We start from the raw sequence: 20,688 nt of genomic DNA on the forward strand, positions 1-20,688 counted from the left end.
TGCGACCCTGGGGCCCGCCCCAGCCCGCCGCCTATTGGCCGAGGATGCGCGAAGGCAGGCAACGATTGGTCCGGGGAGAAGCGGGGCGAGCGGGGTAGGCTGCGCTAGAGGCCGAGAGGGGGCGGCAGGCGATGGCGGCTGCGGCAGCGGCGGCAGGTCGGTTAGGCTGGTTGTTCGCCGCGCTTTGCCTGGGCAACGCCGCGGGGGAGGCCGCGCCGGGCCCGCGAGTGCTGGGCTTCTGTCTGGAGGAGGACGGAGCGGCGGGCGCGGGGTGGGTACGCGGAGGAGTGGCGCGGGACACGCCGGACGCCACCTTCCTCCTGCGCCTCTTCGGCCCGGGCTTTGCCAACAGCTCCTGGTCCTGGGTGACCCCCAAGGGGGCGGGCTGCCCGGAGGAGGCGGCGGCCCCCGCGGGCGAGTGGCTCGCGCTGCTGCGCCTGCGCCTGCGGGCAGAGGCGGTGCGCCCGCACTCCGCGCTACTGGCGGTGCGCGTGGAGCCGGGCGGCGGGGTGGCTGAGGAAGCGGCGCCGCCCTGGGCTCTGGGCCTGGGGGCGGCCGGGCTGCTGGCGTTGGCGGCGCTGGCGCGGGGCCTGCAGCTGAGCGCGCTGGCGCTGGCGCCGGCCGAGGTGCAGGTGCTGCGCGAGAGCGGCTCGGAGGCAGAGCGTGCGGCGGCGCGGCGCTTGGAGCCCGTGAGGCGCTGGGCTGGCTGCGTCTTGGGCGCGCTGCTGCTGCTGGCCAGCCTGGCGCAGGCGGCGCTGGCGGTGCTGCTGTACCGCGCGGCCGGCCAGCGTGCGGTGCCCGCCGTGCTGGGCAGCGCGGGGCTCGTGTTCCTGGTGGGCGAGGTGGTGCCGGCCGCCGTGAGCGGACGCTGGGCGCTAGCGCTGGCGCCGCGCGCGCTTGGCCTCAGCCGCCTGGCGGTGCTGCTCACCCTTCCCGTGGCGCTGCCCGTTGGGCAGCTGCTAGAGCTGGCGGCGCGGCCCGGGCGGCTGCGGGAGCGGGTGCTGGAGCTGGCGCGCGGCGGAGGCGACCCCTACAGCGATCTCAGCAAGGGAGTGCTGCGCTGCCGGACCGTGGAGGACGTGCTCACACCCCTCGAAGACTGCTTCATGCTGGACGCCAGCACCGTGCTGGATTTCGGCGTCCTGGCCAGCATCATGCAGAGCGGCCACACGCGCATCCCTGTGTACGAGGAGGAGCGCTCCAACATCGTGGACATGCTCTACCTCAAGGACTTGGCCTTCGTGGATCCCGAAGACTGTACACCGCTCAGCACGATAACTCGCTTCTACAACCATCCCCTCCACTTCGTCTTCAACGACACCAAGCTGGACGCTGTCCTGGAGGAGTTCAAGCGAGGTAACGGCCCGGCCTTGGTGCAGGGGACGCTCATGGCAGTGCCCTCTCCTGGAAAAGGGGTGGAGAGTTATGGAAGCCTCCAGGAAAGGGTCCCACCCCCGTGGAGAGCAGTGAGACCTCTAAGGGCCCTTTTCAAGAAGGTATTGGCCTTGGAGCTTGGAATGACCTTTTGAAATATTTAAAGGATATCCATCAGAGAGGGACGGAGTGCTTTAGAAAGTGAACACTTTAACCCCCGCGTCAGGATAGCCCCCCTCCCATTTGGAGGGAGGGGTATGTCCGCTTAGTTATAATCAAATTCTTGGATAGAAACTAGAAGAACATAGTCTCCAGGTATCTGAGATGTTGTTATCTGCACACACACAACATCAAATTGACTGAACCTGTGATGTTTCCTCCAGAGCATTCTTAAGGTCCCTGACCTTATTGCAGATAAGGGTCTTTAGGAGCCAATTCCTTATCTGCAGTAAAGCCAGGGAAACTTATACTTTGTTTTCACAAAAAGCAACTCCATGGATGCTGATTTAGTCTCCCTTTCTCCCGGCTTTATCGCCCAGGCTGGAGTGCAGTGGCACGATGTCAGCTCACTGCAACCTCTGCCTCCCAGGTTCAAGCTATTCTCCTGCCTTCCGAGTAGCTGGTACTGCAGGTACCCACCACCAAGCCAGGCTAATTTTTTTATTTTTAGTAGAGATGAGGTTTCACCATATTGGCCAGGCTAGTCTTGAACTCCTGACCGGGTGATTCACTTTCCTCAGCCTCCCAAAGTGCTGGGATTACAGGCGTGAGCCACCGTACCCGGCCTCTTTTTGCTTTTTAATCTTCTTTTTAATTTTTAAAATTTTGTATAGAGACAGGGTCTCACTCTTTTCCCTGGGCTGGTCTCAAACTCCTGGCCTCAAGTGATCCTCCCACCTTGGCCTCCCAAAGTGTTGGGATTGCAGGCATGAGCCACTGCACCCAGCCTGACCTCTTTTCTAACCCTAAGGTCTCAAGTTCTCCCTTAACTCCACATTTTCGTCCCTCCTTTCACTCTGTTTTATCTGAGCAGTTCAGAGGTTGAAGGTAAAATCTGTACCCTCCAGATGTGAAGGTGTGGTTTCCTCAGCAGTCTGCTCCAGTGTCATCCTTGGGGATACTCATAGACTTTGGGGCTCATAACTTGGCCAGCAGCCATGCTTCTCACACGTGCACTCCTGTAGGGTAAGGATGGGGACACCCCAGAGTGCTGGATGGGTTTGACCCTAAAAGCTGCCTGGTGTGAGGCCAAGAAGTGGCAAAGCCCCCTGGTATTTGTGGCAGGACATCTCTGGCACTCTGTCGAGAGCCCCTGGCCTGTTGGCGCAGGAAGCCAGGCTTTGTGATAATGATTGCTACTCCTGACTGAGCACTGCTGTGTGCCAGGCGCTGGACAACACTCTGTGTATCTTACCCCCCATTCCTTGCAGGAGGCCTGGGTACTAAGTTACTGTTATTTCTGTAGCTCAAGAATGGGTGGGAGGCTTGTGTGGGCAGCTCTAACTATTCTCTTAGACTCTTGGGTACCTCTGTCTGAGTCCCTAGAACTTGGCCATGCCACCCTGCCCTGGGGAGGGAGCCTGGGCTGGGGTCTAGATAGAGCCTAGAGGTGGTAGGTACTCCATCTGGGCCACCGGACCCCCTGAGGCAGGGGTGGTTCTCCTAGTGTGGTGGCCAACAGTGCGACCCTGGAATCAGCGGAGTACGTTCTATCCTGCCCTTGCCTGCTCCCAGGCCCTGGAAGGCTGCTCAACCTCTCGTGGCACAAGGTCCTCTGCTGTTAGTGATAAGAATGGGATAAACGGACCTGCAGAGGGGAGACTTATTAAGCACTTTGGCCAGTGCCTGGCATGCACGTGCTGTGTGCTTGGTGTTAGCAGGCAGTTCTCACTCCAGGCAGGCTCTGCTGGTAGGTGAGCTGTTTGCCAATTCAGGAGCAAGGGGTGAACCTAGAAGTGCAGATTTCCGTTTTTTCCAAGGCAGGTCACCAGATTTCCTTCTTTATGGGGAAAAAGTGGAAGATGGTAGCTGTTCCTTTGGTGTTCTAAGCACATACGTTTCTAAATTCTTTAAGAAAACTCACTCTACTGTCTGTCTTCAACTGGCTGGTGCTTTTAGCAGTTGAGCAGTCACTGGGAGGAGATTTGGGGCAACAGAGATGGAAGGGTTGCCCCTTTCGGACTACAGGGAACTTCCATGGTTGGTCATACGCTCAGGATGAGGTTGGTGAAAGTGGTCTTTCATTTTCCAAACCCTTAGTGTCAGGATCTTCCCTGCCATAGTCTTGCCTTTCAGATGTGATGGATGAGCTTGGCCTAGGGTGGTTGGGGATTCTACCTGGGGAAGAATCAAAAACATTCATGTTGATTGGGAAGGAGCCTAGAGGCAGGATGTCCCCTAGGGGGCTTGTGTGCTGCGTAAGGAACTTGGACTTGATCACCAGGGCTGTGAGCATTAAGCAGCACCATCAGTTATTTTTACAGATCAGTAATGATTGTGGACACCAGCGCAGGGAGACCAGCAGTGTGAGGGATCCAGGTGAGAGGGGAAGATAACCTGAACAAGGTTCACAGCAGGCCTGGAGAGGAGCCCCAGGAGGGCAGCAGAGGTAGAATTGGGAAAATTGGTGTCTGACAGTCGGGCTGTGCAGCAAGGAGGAGCAGCCAAGGATGAGGCCCAGATTTCTGGCTGTGCGGTGACAGTGCCCTTCACCAAGGGCTGGGTGTGGGGAGCAGGTAAACTTGTTTTGGCCATTGAAATTGTGTCTGTGCAATGTCCCAAAAGGCAAACTCCTAGCAGGCCATTGATGTACAAGTGGGAGACAGAATAGGAGTGTCTCTCAAGCCATGAGAGGGAGGCAAAGAGCCTCAGCCTCCCAGGAGCACAGGTGTGTTGGGGGCAAGGGAAGCCCAGGAGAAGTTGACCAGGAGGTGACAAGACCAAGGAAGGAGGAGAGCCAGAGATGCGGAATGTCCTGGAAGCTAAGGAAAGAGACCACTTTCTCAGGGAAGGCAAGTGACAGGAGAGGAGGCCAGCAAACAGGATGCCCTTGACCTTTCCAAGAGCAGATGTGGTGCCCACAGCAAGGGAGCCATTTGGGGAATGAATGAGGTGAGGAAAGGTATGAGAACGAATGTAGACAGCTCTCCACAGAGCGTGGCCGCAGAGAAGCCAGAGAGTAGTGACTGGCAGAGGACGTGGGGCAGGGGAGAGAGGAGGCCTTCTGCTGTTTGAAGATGGGCGGGTTGAGCAGGTTCAGATTGAAATGCAGATTGAAATTTAGCTAGGAAGGAAATTAGAGAGGCCAGGGTCCAGGCTGCTCCTGTTCTGGGCTGGGGGGCCTCTAGACAGGTCACAGGCAGTCTGATGCAGGAGGATTTGGGGATGACCGCCTCTGCTTGAAACAGACTGTTCTGAAAGCTACCTGACAACATGCTGAAAGGATACCCTTGGAAGACAGTGGGGGAGGTTTTTGGAACCTAGAGGTTGAATTAGGAGCACTTTAATCCCCCTTGACTTCCCCACTCCTGTGGTGAGTGAGGGCCATTCGTGGGCAGACTGGCCATGTCTTTCTGATGACATCTGAGAGCTTTTTTCACTGCCTCCCTGGTTCAGTGCAGTCCTTTTGCACATATCTTTATTTTTTCTTGTTAAACTCCTTTTTGTCCTTCCTAACCTTCTTAGGCATTCCTCCGCTTAGGAGCAAAGGGCATATTGCAGTCTTTGTGGCACGTGAGGTTTTAAAAATTGATTCCCTTCCCATCTCTCTGCCAAGTGTGTGAGCCTCTGAATTTCCTGGAGCTGGAGTCCCTGCCATCGTGGCAGCTTTCATTCCAGGTCTTGTTTCTTTTGCCGCTATGCTAGGGAACTTTGTAGTGTGGGGGCGAAGTACCCTCTCCAGCAAGGCTCCCTCAGTCAGTGCCAACTTGAGATGACACGCTGATTATTTTGTTCAGATGTCACCAGGAAAAGCGAGTGCTTTGGAGCAGTAATAAATAATTGGGACAGCTGCTCCTTGACTTACAAACGGGGTTATATCCTGAAAAACTCCATCATAAGTTGAAAATACCTTAAGTTGGGCCGGGCGCAGTGGCTCAAGCCTGTAATCCCAGCACTTTGGGAGGCCGAGGCGGGTGGATCACGAGGTCAAGAGATCAAGACCATCCTGGTCAACATGGTGAAACCCCGTCTCTACTAAAAATACAAAAAATTAGCTGGGCATGGTGGCTACTCAAAATTAGCTGGGCATGGTGGCTACTCAGGAGGCTGAGGCATGAGAATTGCCTGAACCCAGGAGGCGGAGGTTGTGGTGAGCTGAGATTGCACTATTGCACTCCAGCCTGGGTAACAAGAGCGAGACTCCGTCTCAAAATAAGAAAAGAAAATACCTTAAGTCAAAAATGTGTTTGATATATCTAACCCACCAAACAAAATAGCTCAGCCTGGCCCACTTTAAACATGCTCAGAACACTTACTTTAGCCTGCAGTTGGACAAAGTCATCTAACACAAAGCTGTTTTAAAAGTGTTGAATATCTCATGTAATTTATTGCATGCTGTACTAAAAGTGAAAACAGAATGGCTTTATGTGTGTTTGAAGTATGGTTTCTACTGAATGCATATTGCTTTTGAACCATCAAATTTGAAAAATTATAATTTGAACCATTGTTAAGTCAGGGACTTTAATGTACAAAAGAATATTATTACTATATTTTTGAGATGGAGTTTTGCTCTTGTTGCCCAGGCTGGAGTGTAATGGCATGATCTCGGCTTATTGCAACCTCTGCCTCCCAGATTCAAGCCAGTCTCCTGCCTCAGCCTCCTGAGTAGCTGGGATTACAGGCATGCACCACCATACCGGGCTAATTTTTGGATTTTTAGTAGAGATGGGGTTTCGCCATGTTGGTAAGGCTGGTCTCAAACTCCTGACCTCGTGATCCACCTGCCCCGGCCTCCCAAAGTGCTGGGATTACAGATGTAGACACCACGCTTGGCCCAAAAACATTATTATTATTTTTGAGACACAGTGTTGCTCTGTCACTCAGGTTGGAGTGCAGTGACATGATTGTGGCTCACTGTAGCATCTACCTCCTGGGCTCAAGCAATCCTCCCACCACAGGTGAGCATCACCATGCTCAGCTAATTTTTAATTTTATGTAGAGATAGGGGTCTCCCTGTGTTGCCAGGCTGGACTCTTGGCCTCAGGCAATCCTCCCAGCTCAGCCTCTCAAAGAGATGGGATTACAGGTGTGTGCCACCATGCCTGGCCACGCAGTCTCTGCTTTAAAGGAACGGAGCTCTGGTTTCCTGTCTGTCGGGAGCCAGATGATTGCCAGGATGCTGCAAAGAGTCCAACCAGCTCCAACCATGGTGAAGCGTGTTAGCAAACTACTTTTGTCTTTCTCACAGTATTCATTTATTCACCAAGGTGGTTTAGAAAACAGAAGAGAGAAGGTGGAAGAACTTATACTCCAGCCCTTACTAACATTATAGAAATTGGGCATTATGAAAGGGTACTTTGGCATTCAAATAATTAGGGTGCCCTGGAGCCTGCTAACTAAAATTAAACTTCAAGCTTTTCCAGGACTCTCTGCTTGATGTTGGCAAGACACACTGTCACAGCTGCTAGCGGCTCCGTGGAGCTGGCCTGTGGGTGGGCATTGGTGTGAGTGGTTCCGCTCTGTTGGCTCAGCAGATGAGAGGTGAACTTGAGTCCCTCCAGCTGCCCTTGCTCTGTCCCCCTGCTGCCATCTTTGGCTACCATCTAGACCCCTCAGATGTTCTTCTTGGGATTCAGTCACACGACCACTGTTCCTGGGGATCTTCCGGGGCCTGCTTTCTTCTGTTCGTGCTAGAATCAACCCAGTGTGGCAGGCCATGGAGAATCGTGTGCCTGTTCTAGAGAAGTTTGAAAGCAAAGGGGTGAGTCCCTCTCTGTAGGAAACCTCCTAAAGGGCCTGGTTCCTGGGAGAAGGGAGCCAAGATGAGGCCTTTCTGTGCTGAGTTGGCCATTTAGATAGTGGGCTTTGGTGCTGGAATCCAAGACACTAACCAAAACCACATGTCATGCTTGGCCTTCCTGGTCTGGCCTAACAGGTTGGTACTCTGGTGGGGCAGCCATGGCCATTGTAGAAATGGCACCCAGCACAAGCACTGAGGGTTAGAAGGTGTCCAGAATTATGGTTCAGTGGGACTGAGTGGAGATCTCCAGGGCCATAGCTTTTCCTCCTGGAAAGTGGGGAGATGACGTGATACGGCAATTTCCAGCTTTTTGTCCAGGGGAACACAAGCATCCTGGAAAATTGTGCTTTATTTAATCAAGCCCACAGAATGTAAAGTATGTTTCACACAACAACACGAACTTGACTTTTTGATTTTCCAAGAGTCCAAGAGTCTTGAAGCAGGTACACCTCACAGGCAGGTCCAGGCCAGTTTCCCCTGTGTTTCTGCTAGTGACAAAGGAGGGAGGGCCTGGTTGAATGAGTTGCTTCCAGCCCTCTGTCCTGGACCTGCGCAGCCCAAGATGGCAGCCCCAGCTGGCAGCCCCCCTCCACCTGGGGCTGTGGTACCTGAAGGTAGAGTCTGAGTTGAGATGTGACACCAGATAGAGAGTACAAAATAAAGACAAATTGTCTGTGACTATTTTTTGTATTGATTACATGTTGAAATGCTATTTTGATTACATTGGGTTACTTACAATATATTATTAAATGTAATTTTATGTGTTTCTTTTGACTTTTTAAATGCAGCTATTCAGATTTTAAATTACATAGGTGGCTTGCATTCTGGTTTTTTCAGACAGGTCTAAAGTAGTATGGATGAAAATCACGTATCTGACACACAGTAAATTCCTGAAGCTTCCTCAGCATTCTCCAACACTCTGAGACTTGGGCTTTTTTCCAAGCTTACATTCCCTCACTAAGCAAACAAACCAAATAGGAAGCTAACTGAGAAAGACGCATAGGATAGGGTGAAAAATCTCAGCCTGGTGCTTCTCCCTGCACAGCTTGGCTCCTAAGTGGCTTATCTCATCCCCAGGTTGACAGCCCCTAATGAGCAGCTTTTTTTTTTTTTTTAGAGACAGAGTTTCACTCTTTTTGTCCAGGCTGGAGTACAGTGGCACGATCTCAGCTCACTGCAACCTCTGCCTCCTGAGTTTGAACAATTCTCCTGCCTCAGCCTCCTGAGTAGCTGGGATTACAGGCACGCACCACCATGCCCAGCTAATTTTGTGTTTTTAGTAGAGACAAGGTTTCTCCATGTTCATCAGGCTGGTCTCGAGCTCCCAACCTCAGGTGATCCTCCTGCCTCAGCCTCCCAAAGTGCTGGGATTACAGGCATGAGACACCGCGCCTGGCCATGAGTAGCTTTATGAATTAGGAAAACCTCCCAAGGAGAGTCAGGCTGGGTGGCCCCACTCGGCTGCCCTGCGTGGACTGTCTGGGGAGAGCCTGCATTTCCGGAGTCGGTCTCTTCACATGCATCTGCAGGCTGGCTGCTGTGTGAAGCATTTGTGTTCTCAGCTAGATGCATCCTTGTCTGAACCGCATATATGGCATGGAGGACCTGGGGCTGGATCCCACTCTGCCATACTCTGCCTGGGAGGCTTCGTGCAGATGAGCATGAGCCCGATGCTTTAATTTCAGCCTATGTGAAAATAAGGCCAGTCCTCATAAGCATGCTGGGAGTCTTAAGTAAAAACCTAGAAAATGGTCTGTCTCTATTCCCAGCACGTTGTAGGAAAATGAACGTTAGCCGTGTCCTTTTAGTGAGCCTATACCCAGAGACAAAGGAAAATGGGGGAGAACAGCAAGCTGTTCCATGAGTGTCCTCCCCCCACAGGGAAGTCCCACCTGGCCATCGTGCAGAAGGTGAACAACGAGGGTGAGGGCGACCCCTTCTACGAGGTCCTGGGCCTAGTCACCCTGGAGGATGTGATCGAGGAGATCATCAGATCCGAGATCCTGGACGAGTCCGAAGACTACCGTGAGTCCGGACTCCTGGCAGTTCCACCTCTACTGGGCCCTCATGCTTCCCGAGGTGTATGTTGTGTCAGAGGCCAGTGGGCCCCTGTGCTGCTGGAACCCAGCGAGATCCACAGCCAGGCCCCCTTCTCAGCCCTTCATGGGTGCTGGCAGGGAGCCCCCTTGTAGGAGAACACGGAGGTCCTCAAGATGTGCTCATGCCTGCACCTCCACACAAGCATGGTAGCCTGTGCCAGCGGTGGCCTTGCAATCATAGAGCTCGCTTGGGACTCCATTAGCTGCCATCCTGTTTCCTCCATTACTGAGAGGGCCCTGCCCTTCATGGCTCTTCCCAGTCTTCTGTCTCCCTAAGTGCTTTTGTTTTTGCAGGTTCTTTTCTACATTACAGAAATGTCCCCTGAAAGAACCCATTCTTTACCATAAAGAAAGTCTTCTCAAAGCAGCTGATCCCAGGGCCCTTGATTGCATGGTAGAAGTGTCTGCCTGTTAGGCTGGTGGTTGAGGTCTGCAGGGCAGCACAGAGCCTGTGCTTCATGGCTGGGCTGCCTGCCCCACACGCTTTCAAAAGTATCGCTTTACTCATGCATCAGTTTTCAATCACAACATCTTTAGTCTTGTTCATGAGACTACCATAGGCATGGGGTCTCCAGGTTAATTGCAGCCCTTGTGTACTGGTAATCCTTGAATACACACTTTTAGTGAGAAGTAGCGCTCAGTGGCCAAGGACACCTGTTTATTTATTTATTTATTTATTTCTTGAGACGGTCTTGCCCTGTCACGCAGGCTGGAGTGCAGTGGCGCAGTCATGGCTCACTGCAGCCTCAACTTCCTAGGCTCAAGGGATCCTCCCACCTTAGCCTCCAGAGTAGCTGGGAATACAGGCGCATGCCGCCACACCTGGCTAATTATTTTATTTTTTGTAAAGATGGTTTCTCTATGTTACCCAGGCTGATCCTGAACTTCTGGCCTTAAGTGACCCTCCCACCTCAGCCTCCTAAAGTGCTGGGATTACAGGTGTGAACCACTACATTTGGCCTAAATTTAAAAAAATTTTGGTCCACATCCAGTGACCTATCGGGGAGTCCTGTTATTTTATAAAAGCTGCTCTGTTACATCAGCATTCTCTTCAGCCAGCTCCAAGGCAAGGAGCCGTCCATGTGGTTGGGGTGGCAGCAGGCCCCATGGAGGGAATGGTGCTGAGGACATGTCCCTGCTGGCCTCAGGAGGAAGAAGAGGACGACACCACTCCTTGGTGTGGTCGTGATTGACAGGTGGCTGATGCCTGAGTGTGCCCTCTTTTTCCACCTTAGGAGACACCGTGGTAAGGAGGAAGCCTGCTTCTCTGATGGCCCCTCTCAAGCGGAAGGAGGAGTTCTCCTTGTTCAAGGTGTCTGATGATGAATATAAAGTAAAAATCTCACCTCAGCTGCTCTTGGCCACCCAGCGCTTCCTGTCCCGAGGTGAGGCGGGATGGTGGTCCATGCCCCCTGCTCTCCTCACTGTCCTATGGGTCAGGAGGCTGCTCGGGGCCGACACTAACTCTACTCCCCATTCCTCGAAAGCAGGCACATCTTGAGGACCTCCGTGTTCTCTGCAGCCATGCCAGCATCTTGAGTCTTGGGAGAGGCAGCTCCTCTCTGCCAGACCGCCAAGAACAGGGCCAGGGCAGTGCCACACCTGGTGTGCCACGGCCAGGCGGCCTCAGCTCTCAGCTGGGTGGATGTGGGGTGCCCTGTGCAGTGTTTTTTTTGTTTTTTTTTTTTTTAAAGACAGGTTCTTGCTTTGTCACCCAAGCTAGAGTGCAGTGGTGTAATCCGGTTCACTGCAACCTCCACCTTCCAAGTTCAAGTGATTGTCCTGCCCCAGCCTCCCAAGTAGCTGGGAATACAGGCGTGCATCACCACGCCTGGCTAATTTTTGTATTTTTACTAGAGATGGGGTTTCGTCATGTTGGCCAGGCTGGTCTTGAACTCCTGACTCCAGGTGATCTGCCTGCCTTGGCCTCCCAAAGCGCTGGGATAACAGACATGAGCCACCATGCCCAGCCCCTGTCTAGTTCTCTTGTGTTGAGATTGGGGGTGGGGGACAGCTGCTCATGGGCTATCCAGGAGAGCCCCGGTGGGCACAGTAACTTGAAATTGCCTAAAGTGTTGGGTGTGGTTCCATGGGCCACTAGGCACTGGTGGACACCATCCCTTTTTTCCACCACGGGCAGAAGTGGATGTATTCAGCCCACTGCGCATCTCTGAGAAGGTCTTGCTGCACCTGCTGAAGCATCCCAGCGTCAACCAGGAAGTGAGGTTTGACGACAGCAACCGCTTGGCCACACACCACTACCTGTACCAGCGTAGCCAACCGGTGGATTACTTCATTCTTATCCTACAGGTAGCTGTGGGTACCAGGCCTGGAGCCTCCTGCTTCCTCAGGCCAGGGAAATGTCTGGGAGAAGAGGGTAGTAGGGGCATGAAGGTACCTCCCTACCCCGAAACAGTTGAGTTTGTGGGTTTCTCTCTGCGCTGTCTTCTGATGGGAAGGGCCATCTGGCCACATCTGTTTCTCTCCCTGCTGTTTTCTCCCAGGGCAGGGTTGAAGTGGAGATCGGGAAAGAGGGCCTGAAGTTTGAGAATGGGGCCTTCACGTACTATGGAGTGTCGGCCCTGACCGTGCCATCCTCGGGTAAGCCTCGGCCCCTGCTGGCGCAGAGGGCTAGGATCGAGGCTGCGGAGTCTGTCCCTGCTTGTTGTCACTTCGGCTCTCAATGCCCCTCCTCGCCTCCCCTTCCACCTGAGCCCACCACCCCATAAGGTGGGCTTCCGGGAGGGAGGGCAGCATTCTTCATCACTCGTCTTTGTGGCTCACTCCACCCCTGCGAAACCTCTCCCAGCTGTGTTCATCATCCTCTCTCGGCTTCCTAACACATTGCCTCTCCAGGGTGATTGGTGGGGTTGGTCTTCAAAACTGTGCAGTTGTTCCCCCCCAGGGGAGGGGGCTCCCAGCTGCCAGCACTGGCTTCTGCCATCACTGATTGTTCCTTTGATAGTTCACCAGTCCCCGGTGTCCTCGCTCCAGCCCATCCGCCATGACCTGCAGCCTGAGCCAGACGGCATGCGTTCATCTACATATTGTCCCGACTACACCGTCAGGGCGCTCTCTGACCTGCAGCTCATCAAGGTGACTGCCTGGGCTGCTCATGGGTGCTGACTTTAGCTGACTTTGTGTCACTGGGGGCTACCAGCTTGTCTGAGACTGCCCAGAGCAAGGTCCTGTGCTCATCCTGAGGGACACAGACCTTTGCACCCAGTTTCCATGCAAGGTCTTAAAAACACTTGACTCAGTTGCTCTTCTCCCCTTAACTAGCTTAAAGTTGTTCCTCTGTCCTCTTCTGGCATGGTGTGGACTCTCCTGTCTACCTTCTGTGTCTCACTTCACCAGTTGGGTCTGCTAGTAATATTTTCATCCTCTAGGTTACGCGGCTGCAGTACCTCAATGCACTCCTGGCTACCCGAGCCCAGAACCTGCCACAATCCCCCGAGAACACTGACCTGCAGGTCATCCCAGGCAGCCAGACCAGGCTCCTCGGTGAGAAGACAGCCATAGCGGCAGGTGAGTGCTGAGTGGTATGCCGTGCACTGTGTCTAGACCCAGGGGTTGTGAACTTGCACACACAGACTTGCACTCTCACCGTCCCACCCTGCCCTCCATCTTTTTTCCCATCCTTTTCCCTTCTTGTTTTTTTTTAGATGGAGTCTTGCTCTGTTACCCAGGCTGGAGTGCACTGGTGTGATCTTGGCTCACTGCGATCTCTGCCTCCTTTGTTTAAGCATTTCTCCTGTCTCAGCCTCTTGAAGTAGCTAGGATTACAGGCGCCTGCCACCATACCCAACTATTATTTTTTTGAGACGGAGTCACGCTAATTTTTTTGTATTTTTAGTAGAGATGACATTTCTCTGTGTTGGCCAGGGCTGGCCTCAAACTCCAGACCTCAGGTGATCTGCCTGCCTCGGCCTCCCGAAATGCTGGGATTCCAGGCGTGAGCCACTGTACCTGGCCCCCTTCTTGCTATTTTTTTTTTTAATTCTTCATTACTCAATTTGAACTTCTTGCTGTATTTAACAGCTTGGATGACACCAAGCTATAAACTAACTGGTGTTCAGACTATAGTAAGTCAGTATTTTCTCTCAAGGTCCTCTTAGAATGGATTGACTTAACCAGAGAATTGCTGGGAAGTGGGAGTAAGTTTCAGTTCAGACGCTTTTGGCCATTTAAGTTTAGGTCACTTGGTAAGTGAAGATTGGAGTCAGCAGTGGGCCTAGCTCTGAGGGTGGGTGGCTGGTGGACATCATCCTAGACATTAGAAGGGCATTTGTGAGGAGTTTGGTCAGTTTATGCTGATGTTTAAATAAACAAGACCCATCCGGGGCTTCACTGTGAGCGGGAAGATTGTATTGGAAGAAATTTTGCAGATGGAACTAGAGGTGGTGGGATATCAAACCCCATACCCCTCAGTGCCAGGAGGGAGGTGAAAAGAGTCTCAAGTGTACACGGCTGTGAGTAGGAGTGGTGAAGGGTCAGGCTTTCTTGTTCTTGTTTTTCAAGAAGATACTTTTATTCTGACTGAGTTTCTAAGGTTGGGGTTAGAGATATGCCTGAACTTGGGATTCCTGGAGGAGCCGGTGGGGCTTCTGGAGAGGCTGTGGAGGGAGCTGCAGGCTTGCTTCCTCGCACCCCCACCTGCCCCACCATGAGGAAGACAAGCCCTTATCTGCCACGCACTGCACTAGGAACTTCCATGTCTAACTCCGCTAACCCCTCTGTGGCTGGAGGGGTGCTAGCTGTTCTGCCTGTTGTACAGGGCAGGATTGAGAGCCCGAGAGAAGTCCCTGGCACTCTGATCTGCTTCCTGGAGGCCTCCCACAGAGCAGCTCTGGCTGCTCAGACCCATACTTGAGAGCACAAACATGTTTTTCTGATAGAAAGTTCTTTCTGAATTGTGAGGTGATGTGCAGGTGCAAGGGACAGAAACTCCATTCTGGGCCATGTGGATGCCTCAGCCCCTGTGGCTCCAGATCTGGGTGTTGGCAAAATGGCAACAGGAGAGGTCGTGGTGCTTAAGTCCTGGATCTGGGGATGGGTTGCATCTCTTTCTAAAGAGATCTCTCTAAGGATGGTGCTGCACTTTTTTTAAGAGATAAGGTCTTGTCATGTTGCCCAGGCTGGCCTCATAATCTGGGCTCAAGCGATCCTCCTGCCTCAGCCTCCAAAGTAGCTGGACGACCAGCTAGTGCTGCATTTTTTAGGGTTCTTGATGCTTCTGTGCTTACCCACTGTGATGGTTTCTTATTTTATGGGGTGCCTCTTATATAGAAGTTCCCACTGTCACATTAGACTGGGGTCTCAGAGGCCAAGATGTTGTGTTTTTTAAATTGTGAGCCTTTGGTTTTCCTTCATGTGAGCCTTTTCTGGCTCCAACTGCTACCCAGACAGCACATGTTATATTAAAGATACAGACCTAATCCCAGAATAATGCTTTTCTTTTTTTTTTGAGACAGAGTTTCACTCTTGTTACCCAGGCTGGAGTGCAATGGTGTGATCTCGGCTCACCGCAACCTTTACCTCCTGGGTTCAAGCAATTCTCCTGCCTCAGCCTCCCGAGTAGCTGGGACTACAGGCACACGCCACCATGCCCAGCTAATTTTTGTATATTTAGTAGAGATGGGGTTTCACTTTGTTGACTAGGATGGTCTCAATCTCTTGACCTCGTGATCCACCCCCTCAGTCTCCCAAAGTGCTGGGATTATAGGCGTGAGCCACCGCGCCCAGCCCGCTTTTCTTTTTAATTTCTTTTTTTTTCCTTTTTTTTATTTCCCACCTGCAACTGTCTTGATCGAGTTACAAGAATGATGCTTTTCTCATCATTTTCATCCTATACCCAGAGATTTAAAAAAAATTTTCACTGGGCTGTCCTGTAAGAATAGTTTATAGTGGCTTTGTGGGTCATTTCCTTGTTGTAATGGATTATCCATTATTCTCTAGACATAATGTTGGTTATTTTCACCTAAGCGAGGCTGGCCTGCTCTCTTTCTATTTCTTGCCTGAACTCTGGGGTTGTCCTGCATTTTGTCCTGTGAGCTTGGCATTTCACTGTCCAGAGGAGCATGGCGTGGCTGCACACCCGTAAGTTTCAGTGGGGCACTGCTTAAGTCGGGCAGATGAGAACCAGTTTCTGGAAACCTTGGTACTAGACTCCCACCAGGGAAGTGCCTTTCTTGAGACTTGGAAGCACAGTAATTTTAAATTTCCTACAGCGGGGGTTGGCAAATGGTGATACCAGGGCCACGTCTGGCTAGCAGCCTGTTTTTGAGAAAGAAGTTTAATGGGAACCCATACATCTGTTTGTGGATTGCTACAGCTGCCTTTGAGTTACAACAGTGGAACTGAGTAGTTGTGACAGAGACCGTATGACCTACAAAAACTAAAAATATTGGCCCTTTGCAGAAAAAGTTGTCTGACCCCTGGCTTACCATTTCAAATCCTGGGCAAGTCCTCTATGTCAGTTCTTCATGGAACTGTATGCTGAGGGAAAGGGGGTCCCCACACTGTGCAGCCCTCCATGTTGTCTTCCTGGCTTCCCCTACTGTCCTGCAAGCTGTGGGGCTGTGCAGCCCCAGTGCCGTGGTTCCCCCTAGGCTCCTCCTACCCGTGGCGCTGGGCCTCTCCGTGGTGCTGCCTGGAGCCAAGAGGCACAACCATTTCTGCTCAATAGCTTCTCTTTCTCTCTCTGCTCTCTTTAGCCTTCCCAGTAGACCTTTCCCTCTTTGGCACAGTTGGAAACTGCAGTTGATAAATGACTGTGGACTAGTGCGCATTTTTTGTTTTCAGAGCACACCCAAGGTAAATATCTTCCCTCTCCCTGCCCCTTCACTTTCCTTTCCTGGCCCTTCACCTGTGGGAGGAGCAGATCCCACGGCTCTCTAGGCTGGGGAGCATTTCTCTCCGGGGGTACGGGGTGGGCACTCCCTTCCATCCTTCTGGAAGACAGGAGGGGTCATGAGATACCTCCACTATGGGAGATGGTGCTTCCTTCTAGCACGGGATGCTGTATCATCCCGTGCAGGGGGCTCTTGTTCAGCATAATGGCCTGGGCCCCCTGGGGCCAGAAATCCACAGCCTCAGCTTTCCTCTCCCAGGGAAGTCATCTGTCCTCAGTAGCTTCCTCTTGTGAGGCGAGTTTGGCTGACCATCTGCTAACCAACCACTGCTGGCTCCGCTCTGATACCTCCTAAGGCATCCCGAGGCCCTTGTTTCACCTGCCCCTTCCTGTCCCACAGAGGATTTGGCACTTAGTTTTAATGGGACCTTTACCAGCTTTGATGCTAATTCTCCTTCTCTTGTCTCCTCTAGGGTCCAGCCACAGCAGGCCTGGCATCCCGGTGGAAGGCAGCCCTGGGCGGAACCCAGGTGTTTAACTGCTTGCTAGGCAGCCCCAGATCTGGGGAACAGACGAGCACATGGGGAGCTGGAGTGAGCCAAGCAGAAGCTTCATGCCTGCCTGCCCCCATCCCCTCCAGGCCACGTTTTAGATGGCCCTTGTAGATGTGGGTCCTGGACGTCCTCAGAACTTGACATCAATGCCTGGATCCTTCAGCCGGCCCTGCCCTCCTTTAGAAGATGGGGGTCACCAGGGCACAGCTTTCCAGCCCTGCATCAGGAAGGAACGAAGGGAGCACCATCTGTTGTCCCCAGGGCCCTGGCTTCCCCGTCTCCCCAGAGGCTGGGACAGTGCAGCATATTCAGACCTCTTTGGGCCAAGCCACCTTGTGAGTGCAGTTACTGCCTTATGTGGCCAAGACCTGTACTCGCTTTGCTTTTAATTTGCCAGCCTACCACTGCTGCCAGCACTTTTTGAGCAAACCGAGAGCACCCATTTGGTGTTGGGGGTTCAAAACCATGACCTTGTCCATGGTGTCCTTTCCAGCTTCCCTGATGGTGCCACATTTCAGAGCATGCGCACCAGCCTTTCCCATGTGCCAAACCAGAAGCTCTGCTACCTGTAGTCTGTCCCTGTAGCCCTTCTCCCTCCCTGGAGGCTGCTCTTCTGACCCTGAGAGCTGGCCTAGTGGTGCCAAGGTTCCCTTTCTGCTTCTCTGCCCGCCTGCTGAGTTGCCACTCACAGCATTGTCAGTTCCTGTGTTCTGAGAAGAGGTCACGCCTGGAAGGAAGGGATCATCATGCTGCATTGAATCCTCCCCCACTGTGTGGCCTCGGGGAGAGTGGCCGCCTGTTGCACCTACTGCACGCCTCCCCACAGCCTCCCTGCAGGTGCTGTATGGCTGTGATGTGCAGAGAGCATCGAGGGAGGGTTTATGAACCAGGTAGATCCTCATGACCTTTCTTTAAAAAAAAAAAAATCAGTTTTTGTTATATCTCTAGAACATTCCGAGTCTTTTCCTTTTTTTCTGTTCCTGGCTGTGGGGTTTTAGAGAAGTGGGAATAGGAAGGCATTTGTCTTTTTTTTCTAATTTACTATATTTTTTTCCATAGTTCTTGAGCTGTGTGGAAACCGGGGCATTACAAGGACATAGGATCATAGATTGGGGGTAGGGAGGGAGAAGGATTTGTGGAACCTTTCTCAAAGGAATTTGGACCCTTACAAATGGGACTGAAGGCCAAAAGAACAGGGGTATGCTTGCTTAGAAATTGTCCTCAAGGAATCAACTCTTAAGAGCAAGCCCAGGTGGGAAACAGATGCTTTAAAGTCCTCTCCAGAACAGTGGGTTTGTTGTTGTTGTTGTTTGAGATGGAGTCTCACTGTGTCGCGCAGGCTGGAGTGCAGTGATGTGATCTCAGCTCACTGCAACCTCCACCTCCCAGGTTCAAGCGGTTCTCTTGCCTCAGCCCCTGATCACTAGCTGGGATTACAGGCACCTGTGCCATGGCGCCTGGCTAATTTTTGTATTTTTAGTAGAGATGGGGTTTCACCATGTTGGCCAGGCTGGTCTTGAATTCCTTACTTCAGGTGATGCACCCGCTTTGGCCTCCCAAAGTGCTGGGATTGCGGGCATGAGCTAAGAACAGTGGTTCTTAACCTTGGCTGCAAATCAGAATCACCTGGCAAATTAAAAATACGTGGACCTGCCACCAGGGCTTGTGATTTAATCAATCTGGGCATCAGCATTTTTAGTTGTTTTTTTTTTTTTATGTAGAGACAGATTTCATCATGTTGACCAGGCTAGTCTTGAACTCCTGACCTCAGGTGATCCACCTGCCTTGGCCTCCCAAAGTGCTAGGATTACAAGCGTGAGCCACTGTGCCCAGCCTTTTTTTTCCCTTTTTTTAAAGACAAGATCTCACTCTGTTGTTGCCCAGACTGAGTGCAGTGGTGTGATCACGGCTTGCTGCAGCCTCCACCTCTCTGGTTCAGGCCATCCTGTCACCTCAACCTCCTGAATAGCTGGGACTATGGGTATGTACCACCACACCCAGCCAATTCTTTTAATTTTTTGTAGAGATTGGGTCTCATTATGTTGCCTGGGCTAGTCTCAAATCCTGCGCTCAAGTGATCCTCCCATAGTGTTGAGATTATAGGCACGAGTCACCATGCCTGGCCTTGAGATATTTTTAGATTCACAGAAAAGTTGCATAGACCTTTCACCCAGCTTCCCCTAATGTTAACATCTTACATATAACCTTGGTACATTTATCAAAACTAAAAAAATTAACATTGGTGCAATTATACTATTAAAATAGTACAGAGTTTATTTGGATTTTACCAGTTTTCCCAATAATGTCCTTTTTCTGCTGCAGCAGCCCATCCAGGACGCCATGCTCACTTAAAGCTATTGCTTTCTTTTTTTTCTAACTTAATATTTTGAAATAATTTCAGATTATCGGAAGTTGTAAAGATAATGGTCCCACACACCCTTCCTCCAGTTTCCCTCCATGGTTACATCTTACATGATTGTAATGCAGTATTCCAACCAAGACTTTGACTGGTGCAGTGTGGGTGGACAGTCCAAATCATTTGTCACATGTACATTTGTGTAACTACCACTGCAATCAAGATAAAGAAGTGCCATCCCCGCAAGGATCTCCCTCCCCACCCTCCCTAACCCCTGGCAAACACCATCCTTCATCTCTTACTTTGTCATTTCAAGAATGTTGCATAAATGGAAGCATAGTGTGTAAGCATTCGGGATGGTCTTTTTTCACTCTGTAATTCTCGGGAGACCACCCAGGGGTTGCATGTGTCAATGGTGTGTTCCTTTTTATTGCTGAGTGGTATTCTGTGGTGTATGCACTGGCCCCCTGAAGGACACCTGGGATGTTTCCAATTTTGGGCTATTCCAAATAAAGCTGCTACAAATATTCATGTATAGGTTTCTGTGTAAAGATTAGTTTTCTTGGGGATAAATTCCAGGTCATATGGTGGTTGCATGTTTTCTTTTTTAAACAAACTGTCAAACTCTTAGGTCCTCACCAGCAACCTAGGATGATCATTTCCCCAAATCCTCTGCAGCACTTAGTGGTGATGTGTTTTTACTTAAGCCTTTCTGACAGATGCGTCATGATGCCTCACGGTGGTTTGTCATTTGTTTTTCCCAGTGATGGACACCTCCTGTGTTTCATTACAGAGGAATATCCCTGTCTTTCACCCATTTTCTGATTGGATTGTTTTTTTCTGTTGAGTTTTGAGAGTTATTGATACTCCTTTATGAGATTTTTGGTTTGCATTGTTCTGTAGCTTATCTTTTCCCCCCATCCCCCTTTTTTTTTCTGAGACAGTCTTTGTCACGCAGGTGGAGTGCAGTGGCACAGTCTTGGGTCACTGCATACTTGACTCCTGGATTCAAGCAATTCTCCTGCTTCAGCTTCCCAAGTAGATGGGATTATCACCACGCCCAGCTAATTTTTTGTAGAGATGGAGTTTTACTATGTTGCCCACAGCCAGTCTTGAACTCCTGAGCTCAAGTCATCTGCCCATTTCAGCCTCCGAAAGTACTACAATTAAGGGTATGAGCCACCTCACCTAGCCGTCTTCACCCTCTTAACAGGGTTTTATACAGAGCAAAAGTTTTAGGTTTTGAAAAAGTCTCCCTTACTGATTTTTCATTTATGGACTGTTGCTTTTAGTGTCACATATAAGAACTCTACCTAGTCTTAGATCCCAGAGGTGGTCTGTTTTTTCCTAAAAGTTTTACAGTTTTACATTTAAGTATGTGTGACCCATGTTGAGTTAATTTTTGTATAATGTGTAAGACTTAGGCCAAAGTTCTTTTTTTAGCCTGTAGATGTCTAGCTGCTCCAGCACTGTTTGTTGAAAGGTTGTCCTTC

General features: G+C 51.3%; 1 protein-coding gene across 8 annotated transcripts; it reads left to right on the forward strand.

The window, feature by feature from the left end:
* Positions 1-96: 96 nt before the first annotated feature.
* CNNM3 (cyclin and CBS domain divalent metal cation transport mediator 3) lies at positions 97-19,730 on the forward strand. Of its 8 annotated transcripts, XR_013526310.1 has the most exons (10): positions 97-1,356; positions 9,215-9,358; positions 10,668-10,817; positions 11,573-11,742; positions 11,937-12,033; positions 12,398-12,528; positions 12,822-12,960; positions 15,391-15,531; positions 16,149-16,248; positions 16,759-19,730. XR_013526310.1 is itself a non-coding variant. In XM_003734675.6 (8 exons), exons 1-8 carry the CDS (start codon positions 132-134, stop codon positions 16,821-16,823), a joined length of 2,121 nt encoding a protein of 706 aa, XP_003734723.2. In that variant the 5' UTR covers positions 97-131; the 3' UTR covers positions 16,824-19,730. The 8 variants fall into 8 exon arrangements, 2 of the variants coding, with proteins under 2 accessions (XP_003734723.2, XP_054100497.1); XR_004733349.3 differs by lacking the exon at positions 15,391-15,531; XR_013526312.1 differs by lacking the exon at positions 12,398-12,528 and having other exon boundaries at positions 16,759-17,848.
* Positions 19,731-20,688: the final 958 nt, after the last annotated feature.

The sequence above is a fragment of the Callithrix jacchus genome, chromosome 14, assembly GCF_049354715.1.
Source record: "Callithrix jacchus isolate 240 chromosome 14, calJac240_pri, whole genome shotgun sequence".
Lineage (NCBI taxonomy): Eukaryota > Metazoa > Chordata > Mammalia > Primates > Cebidae > Callithrix > Callithrix jacchus.